The sequence below is a fragment of the Protomyctophum bolini genome (assembly GCF_963924005.1).
Source record: "Protomyctophum bolini genome assembly, chromosome: 16".
Classification (NCBI taxonomy): Eukaryota; Metazoa; Chordata; class Actinopteri; order Myctophiformes; family Myctophidae; genus Protomyctophum; species Protomyctophum bolini.
Window position 1 is genome coordinate 20,187,693 of NC_137877.1, and position 16,972 is coordinate 20,204,664.

Below are 16,972 nucleotides of genomic sequence, written 5' to 3' on the forward strand. Positions count from 1 at the left end.
CATTTTTGAGATGTGAGGGATTCCCCACTTCCGCATATGACACAATATATCGTTGGTTCAGGCCTGTGGGCCTGTGGGGAATGAAGACAGCTGCAAATGGTGGAAAAGAAACACTTCTATGTCTCTGCCTTTTTTTAACCAAAGAAACCACTTAAACAGACTTGTCATCATCAATGAGCGTTGCTCACTCGAGACATTCCATCCTTTTCACGATCGTCTCAGTTCAAACGCTTTCTCACTGAAACGCACGCCAGCGATTTGCCCTTTTCACAGGCTTCCAACCAAGCGAAAAATTCATTTTTAAGATATATTTTGGGGCTTTAATGCCTGTATTTTGGATAGTAGAGTGAAGACTGACAGGAGACTCAAGCAATCGCCGTCAGGCTCAGGAGTCAAACCCAGGCTGTATGCGTCTTCTCTTAAACACTGGCCATTGGTGCCCTTTCTTTCAAGTTATGATATGAGAGAGAAATGTCCCGGCTTTATTTCTGGACATCACGATGGCCGAGTCCAATAGAGCGACATTGAGCTGGAGGACACCAAACAAAAGAAAAACAGAGGAAAACAGTACACGCGCTGCACTCCAGAGAGGAGGCTGTTGAGCTAATATTGTCTAAGCCCTTTCTCCTGCTGCAGCACCGGTCCTTATGAATGAATGTATGAAGGGCGACCCTCTGACCCCCTGCTCGCCCACAGAGAGGAGAGAGGAGAGAGAGAGAGAGAGAGAGAGAGAGAGAGAGAGGGGGGGGGGGGGGGGGGGGGGGGAGGGAGAGAGAGCTAGAGGCCGATAAAAAATAAGAGATAATAGACAGAACCTGACCGACAGGAGGAGGAAGAAAAAAACCACACTCACACACGTAAAAAGTGCCAGTAAAGCATAATAGAAAGTGAACAGAGAGAGGGAGAGAAGAGAGAGAGAGAGAGAGGGGTGGGGGTGCATGGAGAAGCAGAGGAATATTATTTTGCAGTAAAAATCCTGGTCCATTTTTACAATTTCAGATCTCATTTCACTGGATTTTACTGTGTAGGACGGTGATGGGGGGGCGTGAGAGGGAGGGATTTTTTATCACGTTGTCTGTCTGTTTGCTTTGCTCGTTGCACACTGACGGCAGCTGCTTTTCAGTTGCTTCTGGGTCCTATAGTGTCCTCGGCTGCACTGCTATTATATATGTAGCCTATTCAAATATGACCCGAACCCAACCCGACCGGGGTACCGAAGGGCTCGAACTGAAATCTTAAGCTCTAGTATGAATGTGCATACTGTATGTATGGACAAGCTTTCTCCACACACAACATTCATTTAACATCTGCCTTGTTTTCATTATGTTTTTTTATTTTTCATTTTCTTAACAGTTTGTTCTCTGTCACTTTGATCTGGTTCAGTGTTTGATGAGCCTCATTGTCGGACTGTATTATTTATCTAGTTATATAAACCAGTGGTTTAAGTCACGCTGCGAGTCTGTGAGATGTTGTGAACATTTGTGAACCGCCTATTTTCTTAGCGTTACACCCATGTACAACCAATTATAAAATCATCATCTGGGGACCACTTATATATATAAATGCACCATGTCTCTGTTTTGAAACATTAATGTTTCAAACATAGAAGATCTTACAAGCTCCCACTTTAACCCTATATACAGCATTGACTATTTTAAAATAGCTCGCAAAATAATTTCAAGATGGGGTTCTGTGTGGCCCAAATGCATTAATTTAAGGGTCCTTGACATAAGCGTCCAGTCGGGCTATTTTCTTACCGTTACACCCTCGCACAACCAATTTTCGTTTTTTCATGTCATATGAAAGCAGGGAATCATAGCTTTAAATTGACATATTGGTTGTTCAGTTTGACCCACCAGTTTTGGAGATATGGCTTATAGAGTAATTGCAGAAAACAGCGAGTTGAGAAAACAGGCTTGAAAGGTTCACTTGAAAGGTGTGGTATCTAACATTACACCTAGCTACATGTTTAAGTATTTATTTCATATTTACATGTCAATTTCAGCTCTAACACTTATTTCAGACATGCTCTAGTATGTGAAGAGTCTGCCTGTGCTATTAACTCATTTTGAAAAGGTGAAAATCTGGAATGTGCGCGATGGAAGGCTTTCAGTCAAATCTGGTCACAATTATCAAATGACGTGTCTTTTAGTTCTACTGGATCTCTTCTCCACTGGTCCCCCACCTGACATTTTACTCTATTTTTTATTTGTTGATGGAATTGTCAGTATATTAAGTCGACAGACAGTTTTCGTCCTAGTTTTAGTCAACGAAATGAACAAAACAAGTGTTGTTGGTGCTGCTGTTGTGGCACCATCACAGCATCATCACCATCACCTCCCTTCTGCTGTTGTGGCACCATCACAGCATCATCACCATCACCTCCCTTCTGCTGTTGTGGCACCATCACAGCATCATCACCATCACCTCCCTTCTGCTGTTGTGGCACCATCACAGCATCATCACCATCACCTCCCTTCTGCTGTTGTGGCACCATCACAACATCATCACCATCACCTCCCTTCTGCTGTTGTGGCACCATCACAACATCATCACCATCACAACATCATCACTATCACCTCCCTTCTGACGGCCTTTAATTCCACACAGGACACATTGCTCCTCTGAAATATAGATGATTGGCAAAAGGCCAGAGGAGAGCTCTCTATTGATTAGGGCATCCCGCTTTCTTCGCTGTGACCTGTTGGCGCACTGTGGAAATAATTGGGCAGCACACTGGGCTGGTGGGGCCAGGGGCCGGGCCTTGTATGTGGGCCTGTGGTTCTCAACCTGTGCGTCGGGACTCCCCACATGATTTTTTTTTACGACTTTTACGACATTTAAAAAGAAAGAAAGACAAGATATTATTATTTCTGCATCAAAATGAGAAAGTCAATGAGAAAGAGGACAAAATTGTGATATTACAAGCTCACAATGCCTTGTGTTGTGAGCTTGTGAGCTTTATATATATGTCTGACCTGAAATGTTCTAGCACTGGTAAAGGTAGGCTACTGCCAGACAGTTAAATACAATCGGGAGGCAGAGCTTCTGGGGGTCTTAAAGTGTTGCACTGCAGTGGAGTAGATCTCAAATGGATTGGTTGTGGAAGGCCATGGCAGGGCAGGAGATCGATGGCTGTTGATTACTGACTGGCTGCATGATGATGCAGCCCCCCTGGCCGCCTCTCTCCATACAGTACAGTACAGTACATGCAATATTTACCATCCGGCTTGTTCCAAAGCAATTAGAAATCAATGTGAGTGATGGCCATGGACTCGTATTGTTGCTGCCAGGGTCTAAACCTTGTATGTCCAAAACCATTCCTTTTTGCCGACTACAAGCTCTTTTTACTGTTGCTGCTACTTGCACTACCTTTGTGCGCCACTCTTGTACGATGGAGCAGGGCTCCATTGGAATAATGGAGATATGAGGTTTCTGTCTGACGGCGACAGACCATCTGATAGCAGACATATAGCAGATCTATGAGTATTGACAGACACTTCAAAAAGAAATTGGAACATTTTGAATATTTAATAATAATAACAACAACAACAACAACAATGGCCCGGTTTCCCAAAGGACACATGGTGTAAGAGGTATGCTGTAGCACATGCTCAGATGCCCTCTAGGCCGCACACAGAAGCCTGTGAACATACACATTGCGTGCATAGATGTGCCACGCAATGGTAGGCCTCAGGTCTACCATTCTGAAATTGAATTTACCGGTAATAATATTTGGACTCGCTTTACGCTTAATTTGTTTTATATATATATATATATATATATATACACACACACACACACATAAATACATACATACATACATACAAATAGTGTGGTTTTTTAGCATGCGTGCGTGGATCTCTGTCTTGTGCCAGAGATAAAGAATAGCATCAGTGAAGAACCAGTGTTTTGGAGCCCTGAGACTGGGAGGTCGGGTCAGGGTTCGATCCCTGGATGGGTCATACCAAAGACTCTAAAAATGCCTCCCTGCTTGGCACATAGCATCAAGGGTTGGATTGCAATAAGTCCCTGCGAAATTCTAGCGTCATGTCCAGGGGGTGTACTTGTACATACATCAAGTTGCCTCACGCTAAGGAAATGGGAGATAGGCTCCTGCCCTATGGGCCTCAGGGCTCTGCAAGGCTTACTATTACTTATCAGTGAGAAGAAGTGTCGGTCTCACTGACGAATGGTCAGACCCCCCCACCCACCCACCCACCCCCATTCCCCCCTATCGATTCAATCTCCCAGATCCATGCTGCCCGCTGCCAAATCTATCTCCACAAAACGCATTTGAGGATAATCTGGTCCACTCAGCTTTTGTCCGCATGGCTCAGTGAAATAAGCATAAATAACCTCACTGTGCAGCCCGTGCGGGGAGTATTTCCCCCCGTGGTGCGGTAATTCTCTGGCCCAGCGACACATACCAACGGCCCGAGAGAGAGGAGTTTTAATATACTACAATTTTTCACTGACGAAAACTCAATAAAAACTAAGCTATGATGATTAAAACTAAGACTAAAATATATTGACAATTTTGTCAACAAATAAAAACTATATGCTAAAATGGACTAGTGAAGAAGAGATCCAGTAGAACAAAAAATAAATGTTATGATTGGTTGCGCTCTGCAAATATCAAATCTACAAGCTCACGTGCCGCGACATGTTGTGAGCTTTAATGAGCTAGATATCGCTTTTTCACCACCAGCTCAGTGGCCTTGTGATTAGAGATTAGAGTGTCCTCCCTGAAACTGGGAGGTCGGGGTTTGATCCCCGGCCGGGTCATACCAAAGACTGTAAAAATGCGACCCAATGCCAATGCTTGGCACTCAGCCTCAAGGGTTGGATTAGGGGTCTCGCTCCAAGAGATGGGTCAAATGCAGAGAATCTTGCATACAGCAATGTATGTCAGAAATAGTAGGACTTTAACCTTTTTCACATACCAAATAGCAGATCTACAAGCCTTGATTTAGGCATGCAACAATAATTATAAATAGATTAAATTCGATTCAAACTGGTGACAATTTAAATCGATTTAATATAGAAAATATTGTGACGAATTGTTTCAATTATAAAAAAATATATAATCGTGTTGATTTGATATTTAACGTAGAATGAAAAACAGAAAACACAAGCCCACTTGTGTTCAAACACAAGTAGGCTATAGTGGTTTAAATGCTTACATTTCTATCCATGTTCTCCTTCCAGTTTTGGCCTGAAACGTAATTTTCAGCTGCTCTCCCGGTGCCGTTGTTTTAGAAGAAGAATTGTGATTAAATGTGACAAAGGCTCCTTTGTGCTCATTAATCTCTAGCCAGACAGAGTGCTGTCCCAGAATTCATTACATTTTGAGTACCTGCAGCTCAAGGTGAGAACTAGCTACTTAGTTTTCTGCCGGAGCCAGCCAACTCTCCTTTTGTAACTATTAGAGGTGCAACATTTAACCTATTAAATCCTGAGGCCCATTCTACTCAAACCCTCACCCTAACCCTAACCTCCCACCTAAACCTAACATTAACCCTCTCCCAACCCTTAATCCGGTCGTCTTAACGCACCTATATGACTATCCAGTATGGCTCCCTTTTTATTTATTTTTTGTCATCAAAGTTTTTTAATGATTTTCAATAAAGCATACAAAATTCACATGACTTACACAAAAGAAAAAGACAAGAAAAAACAAACAAAAAACAAAACACAACTAGCAGTCAAAAAAAAGAAAACCCCTGGACAACACCCCTCCACACTCTGTTGTTGACACTCGTGGTTATATCATATGTAATGTACAAATACAAAATGTTACTACAACAATCCTTTGATAGATAAATAAAAGTAGTCCCATATCTCATGGAACTTCCCTTTGATGTTATTCCTCCTGGCTATTGAGTATTCAAAGGTGACCCCCTGTGGCAGCACCGTGCGATCTCCCAAGAGACATAACCTTGGGCATTCTGGTAGTATCAGCCCCATCCAGTCTCCAAGTTTCCCCAGTACCTCTTTCCAGAAAGGCACAACCACAGGACATTCCCAAAAGGCATGTAAAAATGTACCATTTTCCCCTTTACATTTCCAACACCGTTTGTCTTCCACCAAGCCCATCCTAAACAGTTTCACAGGGATATAGTAGAATCTATGTATAATTTTGTAATGTGTAAATTTGCTTTTAATATCCCTAGTGGCCCACCCAACTTTGGAAATTATATTTGACCATGTCTCTTCACTTATTTCACATCCTAAATCCCTTTGCCATATTAATCTAAGATTTTCAGTCTTTGCACTTTGTAATTCCATTATATTTTTGTAAATTATTGAAGCCCTATGCATTGTCGGTGGCCAGTCAAAAATAGTTTTCAACATATTAGGTTCCTCTATACCCCTATTAAGGTTGAACACACTTCTTAGTTGAAGATATTTCCAAAATTCACTCCTACCCATCACATTAAATTGATTCTCCAACTCCTGATATGACTTAAAAGTTGTATCCATATATAAATCATCAATTACACCTATGCCATTTCTTTGCCAAGGCTCCCAGCAAAATGAATATTTACCTATCAAGATGTGTGGATTATCCCATATAGTATTTAATGTTTTACAGAAAAAAACCTTTGATAGAGTCATGGAGAGGTTTAACTGGCCAGGCGCAAAACGCGCTATTGAAGAGTTTTGTAGAAGTTGCCCAGAATGCCAACTCACCACCCGGGCCCCCGACCCAGCGCAACCCATTGATTCGGCTCCCTATAATTGAAGTGCCATTTTCACATATAGCGATGGACATAGTGGGGCCTTGTCGACTCCAAGGTTCTACAAACCCCTCCACTGCTACATCCCCTGACTCCAAGGTTCTACAAACGGCTGCTCAAACTCCTTTCTGGAAGTTATCTTGTAGTGTTTTCCTCAGTGGAAGTGTGGAAGTGTGGAAGTGTGTGTGTGCGTGTGTGTGTGTGTGTGTGTGTGTGTGTGTGTGTGTGTGTGTGTGTGTGTGTGTGTGTCAGGCCACTATACGACACAAAGCCGATCCCCGCTGATTGGCCAGCGGCCCCTAGTCTGGAGGTGTTATCATAAACACAGTCTGTCTGCATGCCACCGCGGTGCAGCCGGTCTGCCGTTGCAACCAGGCTTATACCTGGAATAAAACCCTTTTTCTTTTCTTTTTCTTACACCAAAAACCTCTCCTCCTCTCCCTCTCGCCTCCCCCGCTCATGTGCAATTACACCCACTCTCACACACTGCGTTTCTCTCATCCATGGATCCCATGCCACACGGGAGGGCATGCCGCACATTCAGAGCAGGCGCGGAAAGGACAGCACAGGAGAAGAAATGTTTTTTCTTCTTCCCTCCTCTCTCTCTCTCTCTCTCTCGCTCATTCCCTCTCCCTCCCTCCCTCCCCCTCTCTCTCTCTCTCTCTCTCTCTCTCATTGTGTCAGCTAATTAAAATTCACAGGTTGGCGAACAAGCCATCCATTCTCCCTCCACTGCCTAATTGTCTTGAAAATTGAGCAGATTACCAAGTGCCGTATATGTAGGCTACATACAAATAAGATTCTGTCTGTGACCCATAGGCAGCGAGCGCCGGCCGCTGCCTTCAGCACACATACACACATACACATGCGCGTGCACACGCATACTCGCACAGACTCTCTCCTGACAAGTGGCTCCTTATTTCAACCGGGGTCCTGGTAACCCTGTGAAGCAAAATTTGTTAAATTAGCTACGCGATCGGCTATTTCACAATATTTATCTATATGGAACAGATCTAGTCAAACTGGGGGGGGGGGGGGGGGGGAGGGAGAGAGAGTTTCCATAGCATAATGTGAGCAGGTCGGCTCTAATCTTCCCATTGAAGTCCGCCACACGCCATGGCCTTTGGATCCCCCCCCCCCCCCCAATAAACACATGCTAGTACTAGTGGCCTGAAGGGGGGGGGGGGGGGTAGAGAGAGAGAGAGCAGTGACAAAATCTTAACTAGGTACAGACTCAGTGAGCACAGTCTCGCGATCGAGAAAGGCCGTCATAGGCAGACCTGTATCCCGAGAGAAGACAGACTATGCACCCACTGCACACTAAATGAAGTGGAAACCGAGCTACACTTCCTAACCATCTTTCCATTGTACCAAGACATCAGAGACTCATACTTCCCACAGATTACAACCACACACGGAGATTTTGAAAACATGACCAATGACAAAAAACTCCCATATCTGCTGGGCGAAGTACAACAATGTGCAAACACAGCAGCAAGATTTGTGAGTTGCTGTGATAGGAGAAGGATATCAAATGGAACACAACCACCCTAAAGACTAATCATTGTGTATATTCCTGCACTATACCTGCATCGAGTGATCTTGGTACATAGAAGTTGATCTATTGAAGATTCTGACCTAATTTTTGTTTTGATTGTATTGCTGTATTGTTGTATTGTTCTTTCTGCTTTGGCAATGTAAACGTATGTTTTCTCATGCCAATAAAGCCCTTTGAATTGAATTGAATTGACAAAAGGGAGGGTGTATCCTTCTTTTCGACTCCTTGACAAAATGGCCCAAGCAGAGGGGGGGGGGGGGGGGGGATTGTAAACTGTAGAAAATCTGCATTTTCAGAAGAATTGTCAATTGTATAGAAACACTGTACATACAAAGAGGGAGAGGGTGGGTTGTGGGGTTAGGGGAGAGAGATAGAGGGGGGTTTGCTAATGTGTACTAATGTGTGTGTGTTTGTGTTGTTTAGACTAATTAAAGTCACAGTTTAACAACCTGCACAGTCTATCGCTTTATTTCAATTGAGCCCCAGTAATGGAGTCAAATCAACAGTTGTATCGATTTACCTCTCTCTCTCTCTTTCTCTCTTCCCTCCTGCTTGGTATGGATGTCCTGCTCTCCCTTCCACTGGTTCATTTAATGCACGCACGCACACTGACACACACACACACACACACACACATGCACACACACATGTATACGTATGTGAAGGAGAACCTAAATCTATTCGTGTGTCTATGCGTGTCTAAGTGCGTGCACACGTGTATGTGCCTGTGTGTGTGTGTGTTTTCTCCAAATGAGGCATTGTGATTATAGCCGTATCAATGTAATCTCACCTTTTATGCCCCCCCCCCCCTCACTCACACACTCTCACACACACACACACACACACACACGCTTACAACCCCCCCACCCCACCCCCTCCCCTTCCTCTCGTTCTCGTATTTCAACCTATTCCATCTAAATCCAATTTGTTATGGTTTCAAATAAGGCCTCTTGTTGTTGATTTTTTTTTCAGTCCCTCTGCCACTTCAGCTAAAGTGGCTCGTGTTATTGTGAGAGCAACTTTAAACAGTTCAGTGTTTCTCTCACAGACCCCTCCTTTCTGTGCTTGCTCCTTCCTGTGGGGAGTTGAAGCGGTCCAAGCCAGTGAGGAGCTATTGAATGGATTTAAAGCTGTGACGACATTGCAAGAGGCTCAATCTATGCACAGCAGCCATATTGCATGGGGCCTCTTTTGATCTTCCTTCCTGGTGTTACCAATGATACTAATGAAGGCTCTGTTCCATTCTGGTATTGTATGTTGGATACACTGCTACACCAGTGGGTCCAGGGACCCTCATGGTTCCTTGAGAAGGTTCCAAATGGACCCTTATGGGTGTGTTACTCTTGAGAGCACGCTGGGAAAGACCTACGCTGTAGAGTCGACGTTATAATTTTTTGGGGGCGGAAGTTGTGTGATTTTTTTTTCTCTTCGCAGAGGATTAAGGCCTGACTCACACCTTCACAAAAGATTGATGTATAGCTGATGCATGAGACTTGTTTACTGATGCAAGCTCGCAATGCATTTCCAATGGGAGTCACATGGTTTGACACAACATTTTTGTTGTATGAGGGAAGGGGGGCAGTCGAAACACAGCCGAAAGCCGTACAACAAAAATGTTGTGTCAAACCATGTGACTTCCATTGGAAATGCATTGGGGCGGCCATGACACTTACCCTTTGTTTACATCTAGCATGCATCAATGTTGTATGCTAGATCGAAAGGTGTGAGTGAAGCCAAAGGCCTGACTCACACCTTTACAACAGACTGATGTATAGCTGATGCATGAGACTTATTTACTGATGCAAACTCGCAATTCATTTCCAATGGGAATGTGTGTACACACATACAGATAAACATAGACACTTTATTGGCCGTACATAATATTAGCCTATACGTAGACACCATATTGGCCGATGCGGCTCTGTGGAGCGATGCATCATCGCGGCCGCCATATTGTGTGGGGAAAGCTCTGCCTCCTATTAAATGCATGTAAGTACAGTATGACCAAAGTATGTCTGTTGAAGCAGGGGTGAATGATAAGATTGGACTTAGTTGGTGACAAACCTGTGTGTGTGTGTGTGTGTGTGTGTGTGTGTGTGTGTGTGTGTGTGTGTGTGTGTGTGTGTGTGTGTGTGTGTGTTTGTGTCTGCCTGGTCATGTAGGATTTGTTTCTTTATATTTGTGTGTAACTGTATCTGTACATATGTCTGCGTGCATGTGTCTGCGACTCTGCGTGCGTGTGTGTGTGCTTAAGTGCTCTTTTAATCAATTGGGCAGAGGCGATGCCAACATAATACAACCCAGTGTTCACTTAACTGTGAAAGCACACTTTCAAAGTGAAATTAACATTCCCACATTTCGCTGCGTGACATTCATGCGTCAGACAAGGAATCAATGTGTGACAATGGAAGTGCTGTGACGTTAAGGGTCCCTGCACCGCTTTCCCTGAAATTAATTGGCCGTATTGTTTGCTGTGCTCCAGAAAAATCGATGTCCGTGCGGCCACCGTCTCAGACCTTATCACGGCTGGCCATCGCTGGTAATTAAAGATGTAGGCCTCCAAAAGGTCTCTTATTAAAGATGTAGGCCTCCAAAAGGTCTCTTGCTTATTTTGTGCTGGACTGTGAATGCTCATGTAGGGAACTCGGATATCGTTGGCATTGCTGTCAGGAAGAAACCTTGTGTCTCCTTAATTCAACTTTTAATGTTTTTACTTGCGCAAGCAGAGCGTGCAAGTAATGTTATTAGTCAGGTGCTACGATGCCCATGTAATGTATGTGACACTAAATCGATCGGACTGTATTTCTTTTATAGGTAGAAGCTTTTACCATACTTCAAAATATTACTTTTTTACCTCCAAACACTAGGTACGTAGGAAATAGCTAAACCTAATAATTCAATATTGCAAACGTTCTTTCACAGAGAGGCTGAGATTTGAAAGTTTGTAGCGGTCGACAGTACACTCTGCTTGCGCACTAGTAGGCCATTTATTGCCTACTTGGGTGCAACAAGCAAGTAGGCACTCGACAGAGTGCAGTTCTAGTTTATATTATTTTGTATTTTATTCACAAATGTATGCACTAATGTTATTTGAGTGTCACACAAAAGTAGTGAAATCTACAAAGATCTGCTATTTTTGCTTTTGTTTTGTCTGCTTTTTACAGATCTTTCTCCCCAAATGAGTCATTTTGCCAATTAACTAATTGACTACCATCGACAGATAGGCCTATATACACCATTTGAATCCAACGCACAGACCGCCTGGCGCATACGTAATTTGGTGTTTTCAGGGTTTGCGATAGATGCCGCTCTTCTGCAACCTGTGATTGATATAGGACATCCAAGAAGGGTTAGTTTGATATTATAGGATTTATATAAATATTTGTTTCTCTGCTTTCTGTTCCCAGACAGAGTTTTCCCCCGATGAAAGTAGAGACTCTCTTCTTTCTTTTGGTATATCTGGTGATTACATATAGTCATAATATGCCTACATGTATATGTAAACCCACAGAATATATGGTAATATTATTACCAAATGCTGTGACTCTTGAAAGATTAGTAAAAACTCCTCCCCTCTCGCACACTGTGTTCCTACTGCTGTTGTATCCTACTGACTCACCTGCCAGTAAGGAGCCCCCAACGAGAGGACGTAGAGCATACATGGGCAACTGGCGGCCCGGGGGCCACACCATCACTTAAAGGGACACTTCACCCTTTTTGCAAAAAAATATATGTTAATGACGTTTAGAAGCTTTAGATCACTTTCCTGGGGGTATTTATGTGTGTAATAATATGTGGTTTTAGATATTTTAGATTGTAGCAGTGAGCCTGTTGTCTCTGATGTCATGGACACTGGTCTCACTACCTTCCTGGACTACAATTCCCATAATTCTTTGGTGCACTGCTCCTCCTTGTGGATAGGGGGAGAGCTGTCTTACTGAGACAACATGTAGTCCAGGAAGGAAGTGTCAATGACATCAGAGACAACAGGCTCACTGCTACAATCTAAAATATCTAAAACCACATATTACACACATAAAGACCCCCAGGAAAGTGTTCTAAAGCTTCTAAACGTCATTAACATATATTTCTTTGCAAAAAGGGAAGTGTCCCTTTAATGCGGCCCGCAGGTTAATATCAGAATACTGATATATTACAGAGAGTAATATTCAATGTGGCCCTCTGGAGTGAGTGTGGAACTACTAGTGGCCCTCTGGAGTGAGAGTGGAACTATAGTGGCCCACTGGAGTGAGTGTGGAACTATAGTGGCCCACTGGAGTGAGTGTGGAACTACAGTATAGTGGCCCACTGGAGTGAGTGTGGAACTATAGTGGCCCACTGGAGTGAGTGTGGAACTATAGTGGCCCACTGGAGTGAGTGTGGAACTATAGTGGCCCACTGGAGTGAGTGTGGAACAATAGTGGACCACTCCATCTTCAAAGTTGCCCGCCTCTGACGTAGAGCCTTTGTACTTTGTGTGTGTGTGTGCAGCGTTTGTGTGTGTCAAGGTTATTATAGTTCAGTCCGATAACCCACGGAAAGATTTAACCAATATTTATTATAGAATGAGAATAAACTAAATAAAAACAACATTTTAATTAACGATAAGTGTGTGTGTGTGTGTGTGTGTGTGTGTGTGTGTGTGTGTGTGTGTGTGTGTGTGTGTGTGTGTGTGTGTGTGTGTGTGTGTGTGTGTGTGTGTGTGTGTGTGTGTGTGTGTGTGTGTGTGTGTGTGTGCGTGTGCTCGTGCATGCTTGCAGGGGATGATGTACCTGGAAGAACGCAGGCTGGTGCACAGAGACCTAGCAGCGCGTAACGTCCTGGTCAAGTCTCCCAACCACATCAAGATCACCGACTTCGGCCTGGCGCGCCTCCTGGACGTCAACGAGAAGGAATACAACGCTGACGGTGGAAAGGTAACGCCCACCATTTCACCTCTGACACACTGTACTTATTATCACTGGCTGGAAAGGAACTAAGTACATTTACTCTTTCTTGCCAATTAGCCCTTCGCTTAACCTCACCCCAAAAGTGATTGTCCAATGCCAATCCAAATAGTTTAGCAACAGTTGCTAAGGATGGCAAGCTTTCATCACCTCATAGCTATATCCCAATATAATATGGTATTTGTTTTGATGTCAATGTGAAGACTGTACTGTAGAGCTAGCTATCAAATATAGCCTATTAGACATGTTATGAACTTATGAGATGGTGTTTTGTGTTGCATTGTTGAGTTGTGTTGTATGAATGGTGTATGTAATAATATTAAATACTCAGTTTTTGATGATGTTTTTGAGACCCCAGGAAGAGTAGCTGCTGTCATGTACAGCAAGCTAATAGGGATCTAATATATAAAGCAAATTAGCTGTCAGTGTTATTTTGCATGGTTGTGTTGTTGAACGTATACACAGATTAACATCGGGAAAGTTACACAACTGAGCCACCCAGCCCAGGTGATAGCAATAATGCTAATCACTGTAGTCTTACCTTGCATTACATGAAAACTCCTGTTGGACGGTCGTCAGTTGATTGAGTTGGATACCGTTACTCCCTCTAACAACAAGACATGTTGAAGGTCTTGCTACTGATATGATCGATTATTTATATGGAGAAATCCTGTCATATAACGAAGGAAAACTTGCCATCTCTCCTCTCTTAGTAACCATTGCTAACATGCCTATTGGACAAGGACAGGTTGGGGAGGGACTTAACGAAGGGATAATTAAGTCATTAAGCCAATCGATATCTCGCCACACACATTTGTGTGTGTTGACCCGGCTGTTGTATCCTCCTTGCTTACCTGCCAGTGAGGACCGAGCCCTCACCCACCGTACTCCATAATTTGATCAATTGAAAGGGTAATTGATAGAATGAATCACTGGGAAAATAATGCATAGTTGCAGCCCTGCACCGGAGAGAGCATTTGTTTTTCCAGGTCTCAGCATTGCATTGGCTTGGCAACAGCAGGACTGACTAAGGGAGTTTTGGGGTTTGGAGCGATCCTGGATAACCTTTTACTGAGGGCTCTGCATAACGCCAAGCAATCTGACAAAGATGTTCCCTGGCCATGTCTTATAGAGACAAGAATGAGAGAGAGGGGGGGGGAGAGAAAGAAAACAAATTTGGCAAAGCTGTTTGCTGACCATGTATTAGAGAGACAAGAACGAAAAGAGAGGGAACTATAGAAAAAGTGCCCAGGTCTCCACCAGGATAATAGCGTTTGTAATATAAACAGTTCAATGTATTCATAATGTTTAGAAGTGTGCATACAAAGACAAAGTTGTATACAGATCGGTACAGTTAACCAGCAGATGTAATGCAGGGTAAAGGTATTTCCTTGGCCTCTAGAGAGTGGGTGTACAAAGTTGATTGGTGCACTTATAGATAAGAACATGAATTGGCCTGTTATAGCGCCACCATTAGGCTGATTTAAAAATGTTTAAGTGGCATTTCTTCCTCTGCCTAGCGGGAATTTGTGTGCATCAGCCGGGCCAACGGTGCCGGAGATTATAGCGGAAGGATAGACACACACACACGCGCACACACACGCGCGCACGCATGCACGCATGCACGCACACAAGCACACACGCTCTTTTTTGCCATATTATAACCCTAATGCCAATATAATAGCTTATAATAGCTTACTAGCTTACCAGTGCACAACTAGTCATCTCTATTGTCACTTCAACATGCCATTCAATGTAAGTCCAACCTACATCTTTTCCTTATAGAAAGTGTAAACTCTAAAAACCTTTCTGACCATTTCTATCTTGAGGACCAGGAAAGCGGCCCTCACAATGTGTATTTTCAAAATTCTACTACACAAGTATAGTAATACAGTCTCGCTCGCACGCACGCACGCACGCACGCACGCACGCACGCACGCACGCACGCACGCACGCACGCACGCACGCAGGCAGGCAGGCAGGCAGGCACGCAGGCACGCACACACACACACACACACACACACACACACACACACACACACACACACACACACACACACACACACACACACACACACACACAGGGGTTGTATTGGATGTGAAAGGTGCGGCAGAGTGGCAGGCCAGGCAGGCAGCAGGGGATGCAGCTTTAACACAGTGATTGGATTTGTTGGACAATCCTATTGATTACGGGCATGGGGAGTGTGGGTGGACGGACGGGGGCGTTGGCTGTGTGGTGGGCAGTGGTGGAAAGCAACTGGTACATTTACTTAAGTACTGTACTTTGAAAATGTTGAGGTATTTGTTCTTTACTTGAGTATTTCCAATTTCCAATATTTTTGCTTCTACTCCACTACTGTACATCTCTGATCCAAATAGTATACTTCTACTCTACAGTTTAGTTACTAGTAACTGATATCTGATATCTGATATTTTCAAAATATTATTATACATTTTAAAACTTGAAATGGGTTATTCTGCACAATGAGTACTTTTGTGTTTGGTACTTGAAGTACATTTTGATGACAATACCTTCATACTTTTACTCAAGTACAATTGAATTCCAGACTTTTACTTTTAATGGCGTAGGACTAGTTCTAAAATGCAGTACTTTTTCCACCACTACAGTGATGGGCTCGTATAGGTGCAGTGTCTCTGTCTGCCTCTTCACCTAAGTGGAGGCGGTGATGCGAGCGGCCGCTGTCAGACAGAAACCTCTTATGTCATAAGCGCTCCAAAAGACAAACCCCGGATATTTTCACTATTTTTAAATGTTTTACAAAATATGAATTTACACAAAGTAAGTGTTTTGTTTTTCGGACATACAAGGTTTTCATCTGACAGCAGCCTAAGTGGGGGGATAAAGCAAGTGCAGGGATAATAATAGTGTGGGGATAATACAAGGCCCAGGCTGACACTGACACAAACCGTGATGGACGAGATTAGATGAGATAAGCTCCATGCCGGGACCGCAGGGAAGAGATCCAAGGGAGCCAAGAGTCAGGGGTGGATACGGAACTATTAGTATAGATTGTATGCACGTGACATCATCATCATACCCGGATGTTATGCTGGAACGCCTACTGAGTGGCAAAAAATTACTTTGTGGCTGATGGATTGGTTAATGATGATGATAATAATATAAATCCTGTAATAGTTACCTATGGTTATAAAGGACTGTAAGTGTGAGAACCCTGAGTCCAAAGTTAGACCCAAATGTAGTGCTGTCACTTTAAGACAGTGTAATGAGAAAAACCTTTTAGTTATAAAGTTTAGAATGTACCCAAATTAATTGACAATGAGTGAAATTAGTGAAATTACCTTAATCCCCTTATGGCCCTTGACGTAATTGACGCGATGAATAAAAAAAATCCCTCATTACCCTTGACGTAAATGACATAATCGTTTAATTCCCTATAATCGGGGGCTTAATGTAGCAAAATGTAGCAACATTTGGCTAGTTTGGCTAACGGTCGATGTAATCTATACTAAAACCGGCCGAAATCCTCATGTGCACGCTCTCGCACGCACATGCGTGGTCTTTATGTGCATCGCTGCGTAAAATGCGATATTTGGGCACTGATGACGCGGAGGAGAGAACACGCCCCCAGCGCCCACAGCATCCGTAGCGAACTCAGGACCTTCTAGCTGTGAGGCGACAGCACTACCGACTGTGCCCCCGTGCCCCCAACTGAGTATTTGTACATCATGAGTACTCTCAGTAC

At 43.6% G+C, this 16,972-nt stretch overlaps 1 protein-coding gene across 1 annotated transcript in view; it reads left to right on the forward strand.

Moving 5' to 3' along the window:
- erbb4b (erb-b2 receptor tyrosine kinase 4b) overlaps positions 1-16,972 on the forward strand; it is a 393,044-nt gene that overhangs the window by 359,792 nt on the left and 16,280 nt on the right. The window contains exon 21 of the mRNA XM_080786645.1: positions 13,062-13,217. Within this exon, the coding sequence (XP_080642771.1) occupies positions 13,062-13,217 (156 nt within the window). The remainder of the gene's footprint in view (positions 1-13,061; positions 13,218-16,972) is intronic.